Here is a 24,110-nt window from a genome sequence, read left to right on the forward strand (position 1 = left end):
AGTGTAGCTGTTGGGTGATCATGTTGGGAGACGGTGTGTGGAAACCCTCCCTCAGGGTGGTGTGGGACTGGGGGGTGGTTGTGTTGGGGGGAACGGTGTGTGGAAGCTCTCCCTCAGGGTGGTTGTGTTGGGAGAGGGTGTGTGGAAGCTCTCCCTCAGGGTGGTGTGGGACTGTGTTGGGAGAGGGTGTATGGAAACCCTCCCTCAGGGTGGTGTGGGACTGGGGGGTGGTTGTGTTGGGAGATGGTGTGTGGAAGCTCTCCCTCAGGGTGGTGTGTGGCTGTGGGGTGATTGTGTTGGGAAACGGTGTGTGGAAGCTCTCCCTCAGGGTGGTGTGTGGCTGTGGGGTGATTGTGTTGGGAAACGGTGTGTGGAAGCCCTCCCTCAGGTTAGTGTTGAAGGTCATTCAATCACAAGGGCATCACCAACCAGGCTCGAATGAAAGGTTGGGGAATCTGGCTGAATTTAGTTAAATATTGAATTTAGTTTGATTAGTCTAAACTCATTTGGCAGGGGTTGTGGTAGAGAGTGGTGGTGCAGTAGAGAAGAAGAACATGAGAACTAGGAGTAGGACATTCAGCCCCTTGACTACTTCAAATTCAAAGCCCCCAGAAACTGTTCTCCTTCCGGATCCTCTGCTCCACACTCGCAGCCATGCGCCACCACCACAGTCAGTCCAACTTCAGCTAAGGGCCACACTCTCCCAGAACTGCAAAGCACCTCTGCTGTTTTATATCCTCCGCAGAACTCACGCACTTAACAAACACTTTTTCTACACAATATCTGACATCTAAAATTGGCAGTACAGCAAACTTTCATGTACCTACCTCGATATTCAGGATTCCTCCAGCCATCACCATGGTGGCGAACGATGATGTCACTTCCGTCCCCACCGCTCGACAGCGCACAGCCACAGCTGACCATGTCACCTCCATGATCACCAGACAACTGCTGCTGAGGCCATGACAAGATCTGCCGTGACTGCTGTAAGATCCACCGCCACCAAAACCAATGCAAGGCCTAACCAGAACATCACTTCCGCCCTGGGTGTTGCCGCTGCCGCAGTCACTTCTGCCCTGACTGACATCACCTACGCCACACATTCTGCCACTTCTGCCCCGGGTGTTGCTGCCTCCGCAACCACTTCCACCCCCACTGACGCCGTCCACCTGAACACTGCTGACAGAACCACCTATGGCTCGCGTTGTGCCACGTCCACCTCCGTGGATCCCACAGTCACCATCTCTGACCCCCTGATGCCGGGGTGAGTGTGACTGCCATAAATGACATCACCCTTGGTGTCTCTACTACCACGCCCACTCCAGTTACAGTCTCCAACCCCACTCCCAGCTCCAGCTGTAGACCAGGTCCTAGCTCCCAGCCCTGCCGAGTTTTCACTAACCCCCCAGACCTCCCCCTCACTGACCATGAATGATCAGTCCTCAGCAAAGGCCTTACCTTCATCACACCCTGCTCCCGGATCAATGAATTCCACATGTTGTGACATCGAACACTTCTTCCTCCGTCTCCAGTCTTTTTCCACCAAAACTCTCGCCCACCTTCTGAGGACCCCTTTTCCCACCTCCAACACACCCCATCCAACTAGATGTCCCATGCTGGTCTGTTACTCAACCTCTATCTCTATTTCCAACTGCTGCCGGGACATCGACCGTCTCAACTGTCCAACCCCCTCCCGCACTCCAACCTCTCACCCTCACAACGTGCAGCCCTCCACTCCCTTGGCTCCAACCCCAACCTCACCATCAAACCAGCAGACAAAGAGGGGTGGGGCATAGTAGCAGTTTGGCACACTGACCTCTACACTGCTGAAGCCAGGTGCCAACTCAAAGACAACTCCCCTACTGCCCCCTTGACCATAACCTCACCCCCCTCACCAATCCATCATCTTCCAGATCGTACATAACCTCATCACCTCAGGGGATCTCCCACCCACAGCTTCCAACCTCCTAGTTTGGGTTCCCCACACCGTCCCGGTTCTATCTCCTACCCAAGATTCACAAGCCTGACCACCCCGGCCGACCCATCATCTCGGCCTGCTCCTGCCCCACCGAACTCCTCTCCACATAGCTTGATACTGTCCTATTCCCCCCGGTCCAGGGACTCATCACATACATTCGGGACGCCACCCATGCCCTCCACCTCCTCCAAGACTTTCATTTCCCTGGCCCCCAATGCCTCATCTTCACCACAGTCATTCAGTCCCTAAACACCTCTATCTGCCATGACCAGGGCCTCCAAGTCTTCCTTTTCTTCCTCTCCCGACGTCCCCACCGATACCCCTCCACTGACACACACATTCGTTTGGCTAAACTGGTCCTCATCCTCAATAATGTCTTCTTTGAATCCTCCCACTTCCTTCAGACCAAAGGGGTAGCCATGGGCACCTGCATGAGCCCCAGCAATGCCTGTCTGTGTTGGTTACGTGGAACAGTCCACCTTCCGCAGTTACACTGACACCATTCCTCACCTTTTCATATTGATGACTGTATCAGCGCCACCTTGTGCTCTCGTGAGGAGGTTGAGCAGTTCATCAGTTTCATCAACACATTTCACCCCGAACTTAAGTTCACCTGGACCATCTCAGACACCTCCCTCCCCTTCCTGGGCCTCTCCATCTCCATCAATGGTGACCAACTCAACACTGACATCTTCAACAAACCCACCGGCTCCCACAGCTACCTGAACTGCACCACCTCCCACCCTGCCTCCTGAAAAACCTCTACCTCTTATTCCCAATTCCTCTGCCTCCACCACATCTGCTCCCAGGAGGACCACTTCCACCACAGAACACACCAGATGGCAGCCTCATTCAAAGACCATACTTTCCCCTCCCTTGTGGTCAATGATGCCCTCCAGCGTCTCAGCCACTTCCTGCACCTCTGTCCTTGAACTTCACCCCTCCAACCGCAACAAGGACAGAACCCCCCTGGTCCTCTCCTTCTACCCAAACCTCCATTTTCATTGCATCATCTTCTGCAATTTCCGCCACCTACCAACGGACCCCACCACCAGAGATATATTTTCTTCCTCCTCTCCCCTCCCCTATCTGTTTTTCGTAATTATCATTCCCTCCGCAACTCTCTTGTCGGGTCCATGCCCCCTCACCAACCCACTCTCCCCTCCTGGAACCTTCCCTTGCCACCGCAGGAATTTGCAAAACCTGTGCCCACACCTCTTCCCTTACCTTTGTCCAAGGCCCCAAAGGAACCTTCCACATCCATCAAAGTTTCACCTGCACTTCCACATATGTCATTTACTGTATCTGTTGCTCCTGATGCAGTCTCCTCGACATTAGGGAAACAGAATGTCTACTTGCAGACCGCTTCAGAGAACATCTCTGGGACACCTGCCCCAATCAACCCCACTGCCCCGTGGCTGAACATTTCAACTCCCCCTCCCACTCTGCCAAGGATACACAGGTCCTGGGCCTCTTCCGTTGCCATGCCCTAACCACTGATGCCTGGAGGAAGAACGCCTCATCTTCCACCTTGGGACCCTCTAACCACACGCAATCAATGTGAATTTCACCAGTTTTCTCATCCCCCCCCCCCCCCACCTTATCCCAGATCCAATCTTCCAACTTGGCACCGTCCTCATGACCTGTCCTATCTATCCATCTTCCTTCTACCTATCTGCTCCACCCTCCCCTCTGACCTGTCACCATTGCCCTCAACTCTGTCAACCTATCGCATTCTCAGCTACTTCCCCCACCCCATTTATTTCTCCATCCCATCAATTCACAAGCCTCACTCCTGATGAAGGGCTCTTGCCCATACCGTCGATTCTCTTGCTCCTGACCTGTGCTTTTTCAGCACCACACTCTCGACTCTGATCTCCAGCATCTGCAGTCTTCACTTTCTCCCCTGTCAGCCCCTTCAGTCTGCTCTTTTATTTGAGACTGTAGTGGCTGATCTTGTCTCAGCCTCGACTCCACTTTCCTGCCTGCTCTCCACAACCCTTTAAACCGGTTACTAATTAAATCTGTGCCAATCTCCTCCTGAAATTGATTCACTGTCCTGATATACATGGCACTCTGGGGGAGTGAATTCCACAGAGTCACGCTTCTTTGAGAGAAGTAATCTCTCCTTATCTCTGATTGAAATCTGCCCCCCCCTTTACCTTAAAGCTGTGATCACTTATTCAAGTTCGCTCACAAGAGGAAATATCTTGTCTCCATCTCCATTATAAGACTCTGTTAGCATCTTGTATCCCTCAATTAGATCTCCTTTCATGCTGCAAAACTCTGGAGAGTTCCTAAATTGCACCATCTCTGCTCAGACAAGCCTTTCATCTCTGGTGTTAATCTCGTGAGTTTCCTCTGAACTGTCTCCAATATAATTACATCCTTGCATCCATTAGGGAATAATGCACAGACAAATACAGAAGATAAAAACAAGCAAGTCTGTAATGCAGGACCAAACACTCAAGGGAGCATGGCAGTGCAAGGTGGCATTTATTTTAATTCAGAGAGCCTTGTTATTAAGGCAGACAGGTTTGGTATGGTATTAATGGGGATATGCTATTGTTATTACAGAAGCATGGGTGAGGTGGGAACAGAACTGGCAGCTCAATATTCTGGTGTATAAAATCAACAGGTGAGACAGGGTGGGGGGTGTACAAGCGATAGTGTCGTCGTATTAATCAAGGAGCTCATTATTGTCTTAGGAGTAGAGTGGTGCTGGAAAAGTACAGCAGTTCAGGCAGCATCCGAGGAGCAGGAAAATCGAAGTTTTGGGCAAAAGCCCTTCATCAGGAGTACAGGCAAAGTGCCTGAAGGGTGGAGAGATAAATGAGGGTAGGGTGGGGATGGGGCCTCATCACCTCAGGAGATCTCCCACCCACAGCTTCCAACCTCATAGTCCAGGAACCCCGCACTGCCCGGTTCTACCTCCTTCCCAAGATACACAAGCTTGACCACCCTGGACGACCCATTGACTCAGCACGCTCCTGCCCCACTGAACTCATCTCTACCTACCTCGACACTGTCCTATCCCCCCTAGTCCAGGAACTCCCCACATTCGTTTGAGACACCACCCACGCCCTCCACCAAGACTTCCATTTCCCTGGCCCCCAACGCCTCATCTTCAGAATGGTTTTCCAATCCTTCTACACCTCCATCCGCCATGACCAGGGCCTCCAAGCCCTCCGTTTTTTTTCCTCTCCAGACGTCCCCAACAGTACCCTTCCACTGACACGCATTCGTTTGGCCGAACTGGTCCTCACTCTTAACAATTTCTCCTTTGAATCCTCCCACTTTCTCCCGACCAAAGGGGTAGCCATGGGCACACGTATGGGCCCCAGCTATGCCTGTCTCTTTGTTGGCTATGTAGAACAGTTGATCTTCTGTAATTACACTGGCACCACTCCCCACCTCTTCCTCCGCTACATTGATGACTGCATTGGCGCCACCTCGTGCTCCCGCAAGGAGGTTGAGCAATTCATCAACTTCACCAACACATTCCACCCTGACCTTAAATTTACCTGGACCATCTCTGACACCTCCCTCCCTTTCCTGGACCTCTCCATCTCCATTAATGACGACCGACTTGACACCAACACTTTTTACAAACCCACCGACTCCCACAGCTACCTGGATTATACCTCTTCCCACCCTACCTCCTGCAAAAATGCCATCCCGTATTCCCAATTCCTCCGCCTGCTCCCAGGAGGACCAGTTCCACCACAGAACACACCAGATGGCCTCCTCCTTTAGAGACCCTCCAATGCATCTCGTCCACATCCCGCACCTCCGCCCTCAGACCACACCCCTCCAACCATAACAAGGACAGAACCCCCCTGGTGCTCACCTTCCACCCTACCAACCTTCACATAAACCAAATCATCTGCCGACATTTCCGCCACCTCCAAACGGACCCCACTACCAGTGATATATTTCCCTCCCCACCCCTTTCCGCCTTCCGCAAAGACCGTTCCCTCCATGACTACCTGGTCAGGTCCACGCCCCCCTACAACCCACCCTCCCATCCTGGCACCTTCCCCTGTCACTGCAGGAATTGCAAAACCTGCCCCCACACCTCCTCCCTCACCTCCATCCAAGGCCCTAAAGGAGCCTTCCACATCCATCAAAGTTTCACCTGCACATCCACTAATATCATTTATTGTAAACGTTGCTCCCGATGTAGTCTCCTCTACATTGGGGAGACTGGATGCCTCCTAGCAGAGCGCTTTAGGGAACATCTCTGAGACACCCGCACCAATCAACCACACCGCTCTGTGGCCCAACATTTCAACTCCCCCTCCCACTCTGCCAAGGACATGGAGGTCCTGGGCCTCCTTCACTGCCACTCCCTCACCACCCGACACCTGGAGGAAGAACGCCTCATCTTCCGCCTTGGAACACTTCAACCCCAGGGCATCAATGTGGACTTTACCAGTTTCCTCATTTCCCCTTCCCCCACCTTGCCCCAGTTCCAAACTTCCAGCTCTGCACTGTCCTCATGACCTGTCCTACCTGCCTATCTTCTTTTCCACCTATCCACTCTACCCTCCTCCCTGACCTATCACCTTCATCCCCACCCCCATTCACCTATTGTACTCTATGCTACTTTCTCCCCACCCCCACCCTCCTCTCACTTATCTCTCCACCCTTCAGGCACTCTGCCTTTATTCCTGATGAAGGGCTTTTGCCCGAAACGTCGATTTTTCCTGCTCCTCGGATGCTGCCTGAACTGCTGTGCTTTTCCAGCACCCTAATCTAGAATCTGGTTTCCAGCATCTGCACTCATTGTTTTTACTGTCTTAGGAGGAATGGTAGCTGCTCTGTTGAGGCCATTTGGGTTGAACTTCATAATTTAAAAAAAAAGAAGTCAACCACATTGCTGAGAGTGCACTATAGACCCTCAAACAATCCAGAAACAAAGATGTATCAGCAAGTCTCAGAAATTATAAATCTCCTAATAGTGGTTTTAAATATTAGGCAAAAAATACTAAAGACTTGGAGTGGGCAGAATTCTTAGTCCACACAGGAGATCGTTTTAAGCCAACGTATAGAAAGTCCTACAACAGAGACTGTGCGGGACTTAATTTTAGGGAAAGAAGCCAAGCAGGTGGGAGGAGTGTCAGTGGGAGAGCATTTTGGTGATTGTGGCCGTAACTCCGTAATAGTGAAGGTAACTCCGTAATAGTGAAGGTAAATTTGGAGAGGAACACTAGTAAGCTGAGAATAAAGGGGAGATGAATGGATTCTAATGTAATAAAACAGGAGCTGGCCAAAATGGACTGGGTTCAGCTACTTGCTGGAAAATCTTCATCGGAGCAGTGGGAATCTTTCAAAACATGCAGGATCGCTGTGTTTCCGTAAAGGTGAAGTGTGGCTGAACCCTAGATATCGAGAAATGTTGCCAGTTCAGGAAGGATAAAGGGTGGCTAATGAGTGCTTAAAACCTCAAACTTTAAAGACAGAAAAGAGGGCCGAGGATTGCTTAAAATGAAATTATCAAAGTGAAGGGGAATATGAACAAACCCTGGTGGGTAAAATAAAGGATAATCCAAAGGCAATTTCAAAGGATATTAGGGACAAGAGAATAACCAGGGAAAGAGAAGTCCCTTATGGGCCCCAAGGTGGCAGCTAGAAGGTGCAGGTGAGGTTTTAAATGAGTACTTAGTGTCCTTTTCTATAACGGATAAAGATGCAGTCGGTATAGAAGTCAGGGAAGAGAACTGTAATATTATCGAACAAATTACAGATGAGAGTGTGGAGATATCAGTGGTTTTACTATCTTAAAACAAGTAAATCCCCAGAACCATTTGAGATGTGCCTCAGGCTGCTGTGGGAAACAATGCAGGAGATTGTAGGAGTCTTGACATTAATTTTCAAATCCTCTCTGGCCACAGGGAGGGTGCTAGAGGACTTGTAGACAGCAAATGTACCACTATTCAAGAAGAGTGCTAGGAATAAACTAGGGAACTTCAAGCTGGTGAGTCTAACATCTGTTGCCAAAAATCTACTGGAGACATTTGAGGGACAGAATTCATCTCCACTTAAAGAGGCAAGGATTAATCAAGGTTAAGCAGCAGGGCTTTGTCGAGCAAAGTCACGTCTGAGGTTTGATTGGTGATGGAATGATTTCATGTTACTTGTGATGACACATGCCTGGTTAATGGTGGTTATAGTGATGGGGTTCCAGGGGCTTGGGTTAATGTTGTTTATAATGACTGGTCTGGGGTAATGGCAGTTACAGTAATGAGGCTTGGGTTAACAGCGGTTATGGTGACGGGTGTCTGATTAATGGCGGTTATGTTGTGACAGTTAGAGTCATCCAGCAGGAAACAGACTGTTTGGTGCCAGCAGTCCATGTTGACAGTTTGCTGTAATTTCTGATCAGATATTATTGATCCTGCTGTGCTGCGACCTGGCCGACTGGATAAGACGTTATATGTCGGATTACCGAAGGCCTCAGACCGATTTGCTATCTTGCAAACTTTGACAAAGGTAAAAGAGGGGAATTCTGATACTCCCAGGGTCGTTTCCTCTTCCGTTTGTCACAATTGCTTTTTCTGCTCAGTCCACAGGATTCGGCTGCTCAGTATGATCTCCCTCGCCCCCACAGTTGTGGCCCCCATGTCAGCACATGCTCACTCGCCTGCCACTATTTCGTAGTCATGGACATCCAGCACAGAAACAAACGTTTCAGTCCAACCCGTCCATATCGATCAGATATCCTAACCTTACCTAGTCCCATTTCTCAGCACTTGGACCATATCCCTCTAAACTCTTCCTATTCAGACACCCATCCAGATGCCTTTTAAATGTTGTAATTGTACCAGCCTCCACCTGGCAACTCATTCCATACACGCACCACCCGCTGCGTGAAAAAGTTGCCCCTTAGGTCTCTCTTATATCTTTCCCCTCTTCACCCTAAATCTATGCCCGCTAGTTCTGGACTCCCCAACCCCAGGGAAAAGGCCTTTGTCTATTTACCCTATCCATGTCCCTCATGATTTTATAAACCTCTATAAGGTCACCCCTCAGCCTCCTACGTTCCAGGGAAAACAGCCCCAACCTATTCAGCCTCTCCCTATTGCTCAAATCTTCCAACCCTGGCAACATCCTTGTAAATCTTTTCTGAACCCTTTCACATTTCATAGCATCCTTTCAATAGGTGGGAGAACAGAACTGCACACAATATTCCAAAAGTGGCCTAACCAATGTCATGTACAGCCGCAACATGACCTCCCAACTCCTGTACTCGATGCTCTGTCCAATAAAGGAAAGCATACCAAATGCCTCCTTCAGTATCATATCTACTTGCAACTCCACTTTCAAGGAACTATGAACCTGCACTCCAAGGTCTCGTTCAGCAACACTCCCTAGGACTTTACCATTAAGTGTAATTTTTCCATCACATGGGAGCTGTTCTTGTTTCCTGATGTATTCTGTTGTGCTAGGCCTTGTCACTATTCACCTTTGGTGTCATACAACTGATTGGCTTGCTCAATATCTACAGGGGGCACTTCAGAGTCAGCCTCTTTGTTCTGTTTTGACTCTTGTCTTGACAAACCCATGACCACTTCTGTCTAGTAGGCCAAAGGCAGCAGATACTTGAGAACACCACCCTCTGCAAGTTCCCCTCCAAGCCACTCACTATCCTGACTTGGAAATATATCCCTGTTCCTTCACTGTCACTGGGTAAAACTCCTGGAATTCTCTCCCTTTGGACATTGTGGGTCAACCCACCACCGTGAGGGCAACTAGGGATAGGCAATAAACGTTGACCAGCCAGCGGCACCCACATCCTGTAAGTGAATAAAAACAAATCCCACTGAGCTGGACTGGCTCCTGATTGAGTTCATCACATGAAGCAGCATCAGATCATGGGGCTAGAGCTGCCTCCTGCTTCTGTCAGTCTCCCCACCCCCTTCCCATTGTTTCCTCTCCTTCTGTCATCCTCTTACATCTCAGTTTGCTTCCCGCCCCAACGGATCATCACCCGCCCCCCCCCCCTTCTCCCATCCCCCTCGACCCTCACACATCTCCTGTCCTGCCCCCCCTCCCACCGTACCACCCCCATCTCTATCTCTCTACAGCTTTCTCTCTAATACTCACTGTATCTCTTTCTCAGTGTCTCTTGTTCTGACTCTCTGCCTTCCCCTTTGGTCTGTCTTACTGTCCCCATTTCTCCGTTTGGTGCTTGGAGTTATGGAGATGTACAGCATGGGAACAGACCCTCTGATCCACTTGTCCATGCCGACTAGATATCCTAAATCAACCTAGTCCCATTTGCCAGCCCTTTGCCCAGATTAATCTAGGTTCCTTCCTATTCTCCTCTAACTGGCTCTCTGTCACTATTTGGTAGTGGGTGGGAGATGTACATGCTGGGTGGGCGTAGTGCTATTGAGGAGGTATACATGGTGCTGGGTGGGCGTAGTGCTATTGAGGAGGTACACATGGTGCTGGGTGGGCGTAGTGCTATTGAGGAGGTACACATGGTGCTGGGTGGGCGTAGTGCTATTGAGGAGGTATACATGGTGGGGAGGTGCGGTGATATTGAGGTATACATGGTGGGGGTGTGGTGCTATTGAGAAGGTATACATGGTGGGGAGGTGCGGTGATATTGAGGTATACATGGTGGGGGTGTGGTGCTATTGAGGAGGTATACATGGTGGTGGGGGTGTGTGGTGCTATTGAGAAGGTATACATGGTGGTGGGGGGGTGCATGTTGATATTGAGGAGGTACACATGGTGGGGGAGGTGCACGGTGCTATTGAGGTATGCATAGTGGAGGTGTGGTGCTATTGAGGAGGTATACATGGTGGTGGTAGGGGTGTGCAGTGCTGTTGAGGAGGTATACATGGTGATGGGTGGTTGTGTGGTGCTGTTGAGGAAGTGTACATGGGGGGTTGCGGTGCTATTGAGGAGGTATACATGATGGTGGGGGAGGGTGCGATGCTATTGAGGTATACATGATAATGGTGAAGGGTGTGCGGTGCTATTGAGGGAGGTATACGTGGTGGTGGTGGTAGTGGTAGTGTGCAATGCTATTGAGGAGGTATACATGGGAGTGTGCGGTGCTATTGAGGAGGTATACATGGTGGTGGGGGTGTGCGTGGTGATATTGAGGAGGTATACGTGGTGGTTGGGGGTTGCGGTGCTATTGAGGAGGTATACGTGGTGGTTGGGGGTTGCGGTGATATTGAGGAGGTATACATGGTGGTGGGGGTGTGCGCGGTGATATTGAGGAGGTATCCGTGGTGGTGGGTGTGCGGTGCTATTGAGGAGGTATACGTGGTGGTGGTGGGTATGTGGTGATATTGAGGTATACATAGTGGTGGTAGGGGGTGTGGTGATATTAAGAAGGTATACATAGTGTGGGGGGGGCTGTTGAGGTATTTATTGTTGATTTGTTTTCTGTTCCAGTTTGGGACCCATCCCCTATTGAACTCTGATGTTGATCTGTCTGTGATTGCCAGTGACCAGCGCTGTGACAGCTTCTCGTGAGTTTATTGTGTTTCACCACAATTCACTGATCAATTCTCAAGCAGCCCCAGGTCCCTCTGTCTCTGCCCCTTTAGAATTGTGCATTTAAATCAATGGTGCCTCTCTCCATTCCTTGTCTGGGTTTTTGAAATTCTCATGGCTTTGGGGGGAGTGTTTTTGTATAAGGGAGGTCATTTATAACGACTTTATGAAGGATTGATGTGCTCTGTGGATAAAGGGAGCCTGCAGCGGTTATCACAGAAAACCCAAACTCTATTTTAGTTCACTCGTGGGTGTGTGTCTCACTTGCTGGGCATTTAATGCTGGTCCCTAATTGTCTCGAAGGTGGTGGTGCAGTCCATTAGGTGTCGGGGGCATCTGGGAGGGAGTGCCAGGTTTTTGACTTAGTGACAGTGATAGAGAGTGATATACTTCCAAGTCAAGATGGTGAGCGGCTTGGTGGGGAACTTGCAATGTCAACAGTGCAGGGGAGCTCACCTTAGGGGTGTTCCTATTATCTGTTGCTCTCTTCCTTCTCAATGTAAGGGTTGCGGGTTAGGATGATGCAGTCTGAGCAGATTGCTGAATTTCTGTCATACATCTTTTAGATAGCATTCACTGCTGCTACTGAGTGTTGTTAGTGTTTAATTCCTCACCTTGTTGGACAAGAAATGTCTGCCAAACTTCTTTAATAAAAAACAAAATCAGTTGTTTAAAGGGAGAAAAAAACTTATTCTTAAAATAACTAATAAACTGTAATTATGATCTAAATAATGATGGGATATTAAAACTTTCCATTCCAATCCCACAGGCACACGTGCGCACAAATACAGTCTGTGCTGAGGTGGTAGTGTTTTTCTTTGTAAAGGGATGAAACCAGTCCTGTGTCCAGAGGTCTGGAAGCAAATGATAGAATGTGGCCTAACGTCCACTCTTTCCTGTTGATGTTGTTGAATTGCTGACAGTTGTAAAAGTAATTCCTGTCGTGTGAGGGCCAGAGGGCTGCCTTGTCAGGGTGAGCAGGGGGAGGGAGGGAGGAGGGGAAAGGTGATGGTCTAACCTGGGGCTCTCCGTGTCCCAGGCAAGGGACAAGGTTGGACTTTCAAATTGACCTCAACTGATATGAGAGTTAAACTTATAATCATTGACATCGAGCTGCAACACAGAGCAGCTATCCAACCAACAGAGTTCACTTTTTCTTCTATGATTAAGACAGTAGAGGCTATCTTTTATCTGCTTGCAAGTTTTGCTTAGCTGTTTCTCCAAAGTCATGTTGAACAAAGAAATCTGTAAGCAATAAACTGGCAGTCTTGTGTGAAGTCCCTTTTGGATGAACGACTGTAATACTGTAGAATTCTTCATCAAGATAAACTTCAAATGAGCGGTTGGAGAGAGGAGCACAGCCAAAGCAAGTGTGTAATCCTGGGAGTTTGGTGCAGAGGGGATGAGGTGCTTTTTCCTTTTGTTTTGGCTGATCGTATGTAAGGTTTTTTAAACAGCTAAAGAGAGGGCCAGCACAAAACAGGAGTGACATTATGGGAAAACAGTAAGTTATTTAGTTAGTATTGTTGCTATTTTGATTATCTGTAGTAAAATACTTTCAGATTAAAGATAAATAGGAGAAATGAAAAATCAGTGATGCCATAAGAAAGCAGTGAGTTGACTGACTGACTTGTAAGGACCTATCTTTAGAGGTTAATTACCTAAATAGTATTTACTTTAAAAAAAATTATTTACTGAAAATTAACTGAAAAGGAGATGCATTAGAGATGATTAACAGTCAGAATAAGAAAAAGGTGATAATGGACAAAAGGTAAAGTAAATTTTACATTTTAAATCATGGCAGGTGAAGTTAGCCAGTGGAACTTGTGTGTCCTGTCATATTTGGGAAATCACACACCTTACTGCCATCCAAAACTGCCACATGTGCAGCACGTGCTCCCAGCTGCAGAAGCCTGAGCTCTGGGATTCACAGTTTGCGTGGTGGCTGGAGATAACCATAGCACATCCATGAGGCTGAGAGTTACATGGATAGCAAGGCACTGCAGGAACAAAGGGAATGGGTGACCACCAGGCGGTCAAGAAGAAACCAGCAGGTGGTGTAGTGGACACCTGAGTCCTGTTCACAAATTGCTTTTCCCTTTTGGATGCCAGAGCCAAACTTCTGGCATCATAAGCAGTCTGAGTATATAGGAGGTGGGGAAGAAGAAAGCAAGAGCAGTACTCTTAGGGGATTTGTTAAATGGGGAACAGAGGGATGTTTCTGCAACTCCAGGATGTTGTGAAGCCTCCGCAGTGCCAAGGTCAGGGATATCACTGAGCAGCTGCAGGGCACCCTGAAAGGAGAGGGTAACTAGTCAGACGTCATGGTACAGAAGGGTGCCACAATATAGATAGAATGAGGTCTTGCATCAAGAGGTCATGGATCTGTGCTATAGCTGGTCCTCAAAATTATAATCTCTGGATTACTCCTTGTGCCTCATGCTAGTGAGTAGAGAAATCGGAGAGTAGGACAGATGAATTGGTGACTTAAGAGTTGGTACAGGAGGGAGGGGTTTAGATTCCTGGATCTCTGGGACTATGTCTGGGGAAGGTGGGATCTCTACAAGCAGAATGGTCTGTACCTGAATCAGAATGGGACCAGTATCTTTGTGGGAAGATTTGCTGATGATATTGTAGGGAGTTTAGACTAGTTCAGCAGTAGGAGAACAGCACTTGGCACTAAAGGGATCAAAGAGTGTGGGGGTTGAAAAGCAGGAACATGGTACTGAGGTGGATGATCAGCCACGATGATCATATTGTATGGTGGAGCATACAATATGGCCTTTCCTCCTGTATTCTATGTTTCTGTGTAATGCTCCGTACACAATATACTGTTTGTACTGTCATTCCTGGGACACACCAGGGTTCTACTCTTCCTTAATTCCTGCAATTTTGTTCTCTGTAGGGGTGCAGACCTGTCCGCACTGGTACGTGAAGCTTCCATTAATGCCCTGAGGCAGCATCTGTCTGGTCAATCCTCCGAACAAGCCTCAGGTAAGATTATTAACCCTCTGTGAGGTAGCCTGTCTCTGTAGGCTTCCCCGTCAGTGATTGGATCTCCCACCCCACGTCCATGAGCCTCTGTCGTGCTTCACTCCCCCCCCCCCCCCCTCCCCCACAGAGTTCCCACCTCTACCCAAGTCTCTGAATCCCAGCTCCTGCTGCCCCGAGTTTCCGGTCCATTTCTTCCTATTTATCTTTATATTTATTATAACCTTTTCAGCTCCCAGCTCAGGAATACGGGTGGCACGACATCACTTCGAAGCAGCCTTTGAGAAAGTGAAGCCTTCCGTGAGTAAAAAGGTGAGATCATTGAATAATAAGCAGCGGTATTCAGAGTATACACATTGGTGTTCTGACTGTGACTGCAGGATTACATGATAATAAGTCTCAATACTGCACAGTCGAGCCCATCCAGGCAAATTGGTTGATTCAAACACCAAATGACCAATCCCACACTTCGCCTGCTAACCAGAATAAAAGAAACATCCACCAAGCTCGAATAAGAATTTAAAGGATTCTGTTTATTAGGATTAATATCTATTCTTAAAGAAAATGGCAAACTCTAGTTTATACCTCCACCACAATCTCGAATTGAAACTATATTCCCTTTATCCCAAACATAGACTCTCACATCAAAAACAAGCTCTCTGCAGAGATTGTGGGATTTTTTTTTAAACAGGAGGAAAACTGATATGGATCAGTTGTCTGGAACCAAAGGGTGAAATATGTTCATTTCTCATATTGGCTGAAATTTCCTTTCACCTGGCCGAGTTACACAGATTGGTCTCTGTCCAGTTCTGACTCCAATCGACTTGGTTCCAAGTTGTAGAGAATTGTTCACCGTCTTCTACATCAGGCTTCAGCAGGTGGAGAGGCATCACTAGAAGCTGATGGATAATTTCAGCAAAGGATAAGGCAGTCAAACGGATTGTTGACCTTTTATTTCAAAGGGAATTGATTATAAAAATAGGGAGGTTTTGCTAAAACTATACAGGGCAATAATGGAGAAGTTAACATCACCTACTACAACAACGGAGTTGTTTTTACACCTTTGCATGATCTGCCTGTGTATCTGTCCCTCAATCTCCTGCTAGCTGTTGGGAGACCTATGGTATAACCCCATCATAGAGATTGCACTTTACTTATTCCTGAGCTGTACCCATAAGGCCTCGCTGGAAGAACTCTCCAAGATGTCCCCTCTCAGTGCAACATTCTCCTTAATCAGGAATGGAAAGTTCATGAAGAATTTTACAGGACAGATATGGAGAGGTTGCTTCGCCCAAAGAGAGAGTCTCGCACTAGAGAGCATCATCTCAGTATAAAAGGTTGTTTAGTTAGAAAGAATTTCTTCTCTCGGAGGGTAGTGAATTCGTGGAATTTTTCTACCTCCGAGAGCTGTAGAGCTGTTGACTACACTCGAGGCTGAGATAGACTGGTTTTCGATCAGTACAGGGAATCAAAGGTTATGGAGAAAAGGTAAGAAAGTAGAGCTGAGGATGATCAGAGCAGCCAAACTTGCATTGAATGGTGAAGTGGACTCTTGTGTGCTAACTGGCTTGCTTCTCCTCCTCTGGTCTAAATACTATAACATAGACCAGATTTCCAGGGACAATTTCAGAGAGCCTCTGGGATATTTCTCTAACTCTGCCTTCTGGCTCTGCAAAACAGCATTTTAAGACTGCAGAGGGTTGCTAAGCAACCATTAGCATACCCTCTTTTGTCTTCTCAAAGCCAGATTTAATTTTCTCTACTAATTACAGCAGCAAACCCTCTCTTATTTATGTCCTTGAAAATTTACCCAATCTGTTTCTCCAAAGTCCAAAGCAGGCGGCTTTAGTTATTGTCAGATGGATTACAGCTTTGTACTGTTTAACATCACTCCAAGCAGTTCTATGATTCTTTACCAACCAGAAAATGTCCGTAATTCAGTTTCTTCCGGCTTCTTTCACATTGCCTTTAAATGTGGACATGTATTCCCAACAATCGCGCGCACAGCTAATCAATCCCATTCCACAGTTGCCTCAACCCATTTCCCCCATCCCCAAAATACACTGTACCCCTCCGACCCCCATTCCTCCAGCCACCCCCGCTCAATTCCTCTCGCTCTTCCTCCTTCCTGCCTGACTGTAAGACTATAAGTAGTAGGAACAGGAGTAGGGCATTTGGCCCCATGAGCTTGCCCTGCCATGCAGTAGGATCATGGCTGATCAGATGTTCTTTGCATCCACTTTTCTGCATTTTCTCCATAAGCCTTGATTCTCTTAATAATCAAGAATCTATTTATCTGCCTCAGCCATAATTATACCCAAGGACTATGGAACCCCTTGTCATAGAGAACTGTGGGATCAAAGACTGTCAATCCTCTGAGAGATGCAATCCCTCCTAATCTCAGTCTTAAATTGGTGTCCCTTTATTCTGAGACTGTGCCCCCTGGTCCTAGACCCCCTCATGAGGGGAAACATCCTCTCAGTATTGACCCGGTCAGACTCCTTAGAATCTGATTATGTTTCAATGAGATCACCTCTCGTTCTTCTAAACTCCAGGGAGTAGAGTCCCAACATTTTTCACCTTTGCTGTTAAATTAATCTCCTATTTTATCTGAGTGAACCTTCTCTGAGCTTCTTCCAATGAGATGGTATCTTTGCTTAAATAAGGGAGTAAAACTTCTCTCAGTGCTCCAGATGTGGTCTCCCCAGCACCTTCTACAGTTACAGTAAGACATCCCTACTCTTATACTCCAACCTGTTGAGGTAAGGGCCAACATTCCATGAATGTCCCTGATTACCTGCTGTACCTGTGTTTGTGCACAGGTCCCCTAAAACTAGAGCCAGGAGGAAGAATCTCTGGGTCAGGGTAGGCCATGTCAGTCTACGATGTGGTGGAATTGCTTCACTCCGAAGTTGCTGAATCTTTGAAATTCTCTGTTCCAGAGGATTTGGAGGCTCAGCCATTATGTACATTCAAGTTTGAGACCGATCGGTTTCTATAGATTAAGAGGAACCGGGGTTATGAGTCAGTCAATGCTGCAGAAAAATGGCTTTGAAGTAGAAGATCAACCAGGATCTGATTGAATGATGCAATGGACCTGAATGGGCTGAGTGGCCTCCCTATTCTTATTGCCCTTGTTCTAATGAAAGGAGATATCTGTTCAGTTTGTCTTTTGAGTTTGAGATAAAAAGCTTCAGCACAATGTGTTTTCAACATTAAGACAGTGAGGAGTTTGGATCTGGAATGCATTGTGTAACAGTATGCTGGAGGTATGCTCCAGGATGTCTTTCAAAGGGAGTTTAGATCAGAGTGGTGCTGGAAAAGCACAGCAGGTCAGGCAGCATCCGAGGAGCAGGAAAATCGATGTTTCGGGCAAAAGCCCCTCATCAGGAATAGAGCTGTATTCCTGATGAAGAGCTTTTGCCCACAACGTTGATTTCCCTGCTCTTCGGATGCTGTCTGACCTGCTGTGCTTTTCCAGCACCACTCTAGACTCTGGTTTCCAGCATCTGCAGTCCTCACTTTTGCCCTGTCTTTCAAAGGGAACTGGGTCATTATTGGAAAAGCAAGTTCTTGCAATAATGTGTGTTTATTAATCATTGACTGACTTAACTGAGAATCTGTGCTGGATGTTAATACACTTTTATGTTCGTTTTGTCAATTCCTCTCCACCTCTGTCTCCAATCTGCCTCCACCTCCTCCTGTTGTTGCTTCCTTGTCTCCTTTCATGTCACGTTCTTTTCCGGCTTCTCTGGCCTTTCCTCACCCACTGTCTCATTCTCTTCTGATCTCCTTTCCAGGACCAGTTGATGTATGAAATGCTGCGACAGTCTCTCAGCCAGTCTTTGTGATGGACATGGTTCTTGTTGCTTTCCCTTGGCTTCTGTTTGGAGTCTTTCTGCACAGGATTTTGCTGTAACATTTACAGGAACTTGAATGACTTCATGCACATCTCACTGAGTGGGCTGCACTTCCTGAGTACATGGGTATTCTTCGAAGTACTTAGCTTTCCTGACTTGTTTCCTGTCACCAGGATCAGTCTTGGACAGTCACTTTGAGGAGGCGAACATGGCTATGATAGTGTTTCAAATTGTAATGCCTCCAAGAAACTTCTTCCCTGGGGTAATTAACCTCTTTGTGGGATTTCCCCTTAGGTTACAGTCTGTCTTGGTAATATTCCCTCTTGTTGACTGATGGCTGCTTTGTATTTTATTCTAAGACCCAGGCTTGTGAAAAAATAAAGCAGCTGGTGTATTAAAAAGGGCAGTCTGTTTGTCTTACATTTGGAAAGGAAGTGGTTTGTTGAGAATGCTGGAACACTGACATCTTTGAAGTGAAATGTGTGAGAAGGTGATCTGCAGCTACCTGTCACCTCTTAACCTTGCCACACATTTCCCACCACTTTAGCTGGAAACGGTCATTGATTGACTCTACAGCAACAGGAAAGGACACTGTAACAAGCTCCTCATGTCTGGAAAGCACCAGCTCCTCCTCTGCTAGACACAAGATATCACATTGTACAGGAACATTCGAGGAAACTGTAACAATTTCCCCGGGTCACTGGGAAGGCCTTTGCATGAGCCATTGTACCAGATTTCCATCAACTAACCTGTAAAACGGACCCAGAACACAAAGGAGTTCTTGAGCAGGCAGAGCAACAGGAGACATGATCTGCATTTGCTTTTTTTAATTTCAAAATATACTTTATTCATAGAAATAAATCTTTGGTACTTGTACAATTTGTCATGTCGTTCATAGATATATACATTGCATGTCTTAACATTTACAAAGAACAGATTGAATTAATCGAATTTACAGTTATCCTATTTACAGTTCCCTTTATTAACCATCCAGTCTCTTAGTATTTAGCTGTGGCTTCAGCAGAACCCGGTGGCACAGTGGTTAGCACTGCTGCCTCACAGCGCCAGAGACCCGGGTTCAATTCCCGCCTCAGGCGACTCTCTGTGTGGAGTTTGCACATTCTCCCCGTGTCTGCGTGGGTTTCCTCCGGGTGCTCCGGTTTCCTCCCACACTCCAAAGATGTGCAGATCAGGTGAATTGGCCATGCTAAATTGCCCGTAGTGTTAGGTAAGGGGTAGATGTAGGGGTATGGGTGGGTTGCGCTTCGGCGGGGCGGTGTGGACTTGTTGGGCCGAAGGGCCTGTTTCCACACTGTAAGTAATCTAATCTAATCTAATCTAATCTAACCCACCTACTGAGTGGGTGCCCTGTTATATGATAGCAAATGAACTTTCTTTAACCCCCAGTTTATGAGAGAGAGTGAGGCCTCCTTGGAAAAACAAAAGGGGCCCTCATTGAATCCAGTTGACTGTTATTGTTTCCCTAGTATTTTTTTTCTCCAGCAAAACGCATCCATCTATCTTTGTGTCCGTCTTGTTATTTATAGGGGTTGATAATTCCTAGTTTAGTTTGTCCGTAGTTAGAATGTATTTCCTTGTAATTAATAATACTTTTTATAAGTAGAGAAACCTAGTCAATGTTTCCTGTTAAGAAGGTTTCATTGGACAAGAAAATTGAAAACTTCTGAATAATTAAATCTTAAAGTTTTATAATGACTCCAGGAATAGTGGGCTTGATTTCCAGTACACCACTGCAGTGAGACACCATGTTTGGTTCTCTCTGATCGAGGAAAAGGTGAAGGAAAACACTACGTTCCATACTGCAATTAACACATCATTGGAAACAGCAACAGACGTCCTGGATGTGGTAGACTTGCAGACAGTCTTAAGGAACTTACAAAAACTCAGGTTGATTTAATTGGAAGCTAATCTAGGGAAAGTTATTGCCTGAAAGAGCTGGAAAGGTGGAAATAATGGTGATATTAGCATGGCACTTGGGTTTAGTGAAAAAACAAGAGAAACCAGGTATTCTGGTGGTATAGTTGAAAACTGTGATGCTGGAAAAACACAGCAGGCCAGGCAACATCCGAGGAGCAGGAGAATCGACATTTCTGGCATAAGCCCTTCAGGAATGAGGCTGGTGTGCCAGGCGGGGTGGGACAAAAGGTAGGGGGGAGCAGCGCTGGGAATACGATAGGTGGAAGGAGGTGAGGGTGATAGGCCAGAGAGGGGGTGGGGCGGAGAGGTCGGGAAGAAGATTGCAGGTCAAGAAGGTGGTGCTGAGTCCGAGGGTTGGGACTGAGATAAGGTGGGGGGAGGGGAAATGAGGAAGCTGGAGAAATCTGCATTTATCCCGTGTGGTTGGGGGGTTCCTAGGCGGAAGATGAGGCGCTCTTCCTCCAGGCGTTGTGTGGTCAGGGTCTGGTGATGGAGGAGGCCAAGGACCTGCATGTCCTTGGCGGAGGGGGAGGGGGAGTTAAAGTTTTCAGCCACGGGGCGGTTGGGTTGGTTGGTGGGGGTGTTCCCTGAAAAGTTCCGCAAGTAGGCGGCCTGTCTCCCCAATGTAGAGGAGGCCACATCAGGTGCAACGGATACGGTAAATGATGTGTGTGGAGGTGCAGGTGAATTTGCGACAGATATGGAAGAATCCCTTGGGGCCTTGGAGGGAAGTAAGGGGGGAGGTGTGGGCGCAAGTTTTGCACTTCTCGCAGTTGCAGGGGAAGGTGACAGGAGTGGAGGTTGGGTTGGTGGGGGGTGTGGACCTGACGAGGGAGTTGCGGAGGGAGTGGTCTTTCCGGAACGCTGATAGGGGAGGGGAGGGAAATATATCCCTGGTGGTGGGGTCTGTTTGGGGGTGGCAGAAATGACAGATGTACTGGTGGTGTACTTTGGAGTCAGTCAGTATTGGGTTACAGTTAAAGCAACTTGATCACGAGTCGAAAATGAAAATGTTGGAGATGGGGAAGCAGGAAAGGGAGGTGGAATATCAAAGGAAGAAAATGATAAGGAAAGGGCAGTGGAATTAAGAGGACAGAAAATGGAATTGAGAAGACTAGAAAGAGAATTGAAAGAGATATGAGAATATAAAGTTTAAGTTTAAAATGCTGCAGTGAACCAGGAAATGTCTGATGCTAATGCAGGCTGTATGCGGCGAATTGGAATCAATTTACAGTCCAGTAATGAAAGGTTTAAAATTGCACAGACATTCTCAACATTTGAGGGAAAGGATATAAATGCAATCTTGACGTAATTGGACAAAAATAAGACTGGACACTGCTCGTGCAGAGTAAATTGGCAGGAAATTTATACTTTACTGTCAGAGAAGGTTACTGAGGATTATGACACTTCTCTTTAAAAAAAACCTGTATTGGCTGTGTATGAGTTAGTGCCTGAGGCATAAAGGCAAAGGGATTTAAGGAAAAACCCACATTGAATTTCAAAAGTGGCCATAAGCATTAGAGACTGAGACCGTGTCTGCAGCCCTTAGAGATTGTTCTCTTAGAGGAATTTAAAAACTCTTTCTGTAATTAGAACTTTGTGTTTGCACCAAAGGGTTACAACTGTAAGACGGGCAACAATAATGCTAATGATTATGAGCTAATCCATAAAACTAAACCTCTTTTCCTTTATCCTCACACCGAAACTGAGGCTGAGGGCCTTCCAAAGTGGTGTTATTTAAAAATGAAGCTCTGATGAGCACAGACTTGTGGACAAGGAACAGATGATAGTGTTTAATTTTAAATTTGGACAAATCAATTTGTGGTACTTCCCAGATATCACAGATATATTGTAAGCAGCACATGAAATTCCTATTGCAGGATATCAGGAATATGAAAAATAAACAGGAGTATTTTACCTGGCCAGGGATTTATACATAGCGCAGTTCTGTAAAATGTGTCACACGTCAGGTAGTAGGAAAAGCTCAGCATGTAATTAAACCAGCACCGTTAATATTCACACCAGTTTTTGAAGAACCCATTTAATTGAGTGTTAGCAGATTAAATAGGACCATTTTGGAAAATGAAAGGAGGACATCACTATATCCTCCTGAATCTTCAATATATCCTAACAATCTGATTTCCAGAAACCATTTCTTTAAGAACTATTATAGCTAGTGTGGTCATAGAAAAGCTAGCTTTTTTTAAATATGTCGAAGAGTGTGGTGCTGGAAAAGCACAACTGGTCAGGCAGCATCCGAGGAACATAAGCTTTTCACCAGGAATTAGCTAATGCTCGAAACGTTAACTCTCCTCCTCCTCAAATGCTGTCTAACTGGCTGTGCTTTTCCAGCACCATACTTGCACTCTGATCTCCACCCTCTGCAGTCCTCACTTGGTCTGCTTTTTTTTAAATGCAAAGGAGTCTTGTGCAGTTGTAATGTTCTTACCGCTGAGCAGGAAAACCCAAGTTCAAGCCCCACCTGCTCCAGAGGTAAGCTGTCATATTTTTGAACAACTCGCTTAAAATATATGGATTACCAAGTGAGATACAATCTGATCAGGGTATCACTAATGTTTTCCAGGAAATCATTCGCAAAATGTCATGGATATAAGACAATTGAAGTCAACTGTGTATTGTCCACAAACTTGGGCAACTTTGGCGAGCTCTGGTAAATAATGAGGAGGAAAACCCTTTAGATTATAGGATGATATGGACGGGCTGAATGCTGGAACTTAATCCTGAAGAGTATGAAGTGGTGCATTTGGGAAAGGCTAACAAGTCAAAAATCTGCCCAATGAACAGTAGGACCCTTGGAAGGATAGAGGATCAGAAAGACCTTGCTGTCCAGGCTCGTAGACACTTAATGGCACCAGGTCCAGTTTAAAAAAAACACTTGTGACATGCCTTTATTAGTCAAGATAAAACAGCAAAGAGCTGATGATTGAATTGTTTATAATGTTAGGCCATAAATGGAGTAGGACTTGTCGTGGAGAAAATGTAGAGAATCACCAGGAGATGCAGAGAGTTCAAGAGGTAGGTCTTTTATTTACAAACAAAAAAACTTGACACTGAGAAAGCAGATTCTCGAATGCCCCCGAACCCCAGGGTCAGTGGATTTTTATTTTTTATTATCATATTTCTGTTAGCTTATCAGCATTTCCAACTATATTAATCAAAGTACCTCGCTCTAGCTACACAATATATCAGTAATATCAGTAATATTAGTTCCCATTATCTCTTTAGTTGTACATTCTACTTAATGTTATTCTAATGTCACAGTTAGATATTTAGTGCTAACTCTTGCAATGATGGTCTTTCATTCCAGACCCTACTTAATATTTTCCTAATGTCATGATTAGATATTTATTATCACTTCTGCTACAGTGATCTTCCATTGCAGACTAACCTATCGTGATAAATATTTAGCTATTCCATCTATTACAATAGTCTCCTGTCTCAAGCTGACTCTAAATATCTAATTAATAGTTAGTAATGTCATGTCATGTCCTAAATATGTATGGTTCCAATCTTGTCATAATGACACAACTTATCTTATCACGCAATAGTGATCTTTCAGCCGTAACCTTACTCTGCTAGTTGGTGTAAGAGCATTCCACTATGGCTATCCCATCCTGCCTTCCACAGACCACGGTGATCTTCGTGCTTAAACCCTTCCTATGCTTTCATGCTCTTAATTTTCCATAGATTGTCATTCTGTTACCACACCATGGGAGGCATATGACTGAATGAGAGAAGATGCAGAAGAGATTCACCAGGATCAAGAGAGTTTTCACTATGAAAAGAGAAACTAGATAGGC

The 24,110-nt window shown here is 46.5% G+C and overlaps 1 protein-coding gene across 7 annotated transcripts in view; it reads left to right on the forward strand.

The window, feature by feature from the left end:
* nvl (nuclear VCP like) overlaps nt 1-19,230 on the forward strand; it is a 61,994-nt gene extending 42,764 nt beyond the window's left edge. For 6 of the 7 annotated variants that reach the window (XM_072550607.1, XM_072550616.1, XM_072550651.1 and 3 more), the window contains 5 exons: nt 8,367-8,473; nt 11,399-11,475; nt 14,406-14,494; nt 14,724-14,803; nt 18,292-19,230. In XM_072550607.1, the coding sequence (XP_072406708.1) occupies nt 8,367-8,473; nt 11,399-11,475; nt 14,406-14,494; nt 14,724-14,803; nt 18,292-18,342 (404 nt within the window). In that variant the 3' untranslated portion in view covers nt 18,343-19,230. Of the gene's footprint in view, nt 1-8,366; nt 8,474-11,398; nt 11,476-14,405; nt 14,495-14,723; nt 14,804-18,291 lie in introns of those variants that run through there. The other variant, XR_011952927.1, reaches the window with a different exon arrangement.
* The last annotated feature ends 4,880 nt before the right edge of the window (nt 19,231-24,110 follow it).

The sequence above is a fragment of the Chiloscyllium punctatum genome, chromosome 3 (assembly GCF_047496795.1).
Source record: "Chiloscyllium punctatum isolate Juve2018m chromosome 3, sChiPun1.3, whole genome shotgun sequence".
In the NCBI taxonomy this organism is placed as follows: Eukaryota; Metazoa; Chordata; class Chondrichthyes; order Orectolobiformes; family Hemiscylliidae; genus Chiloscyllium; species Chiloscyllium punctatum.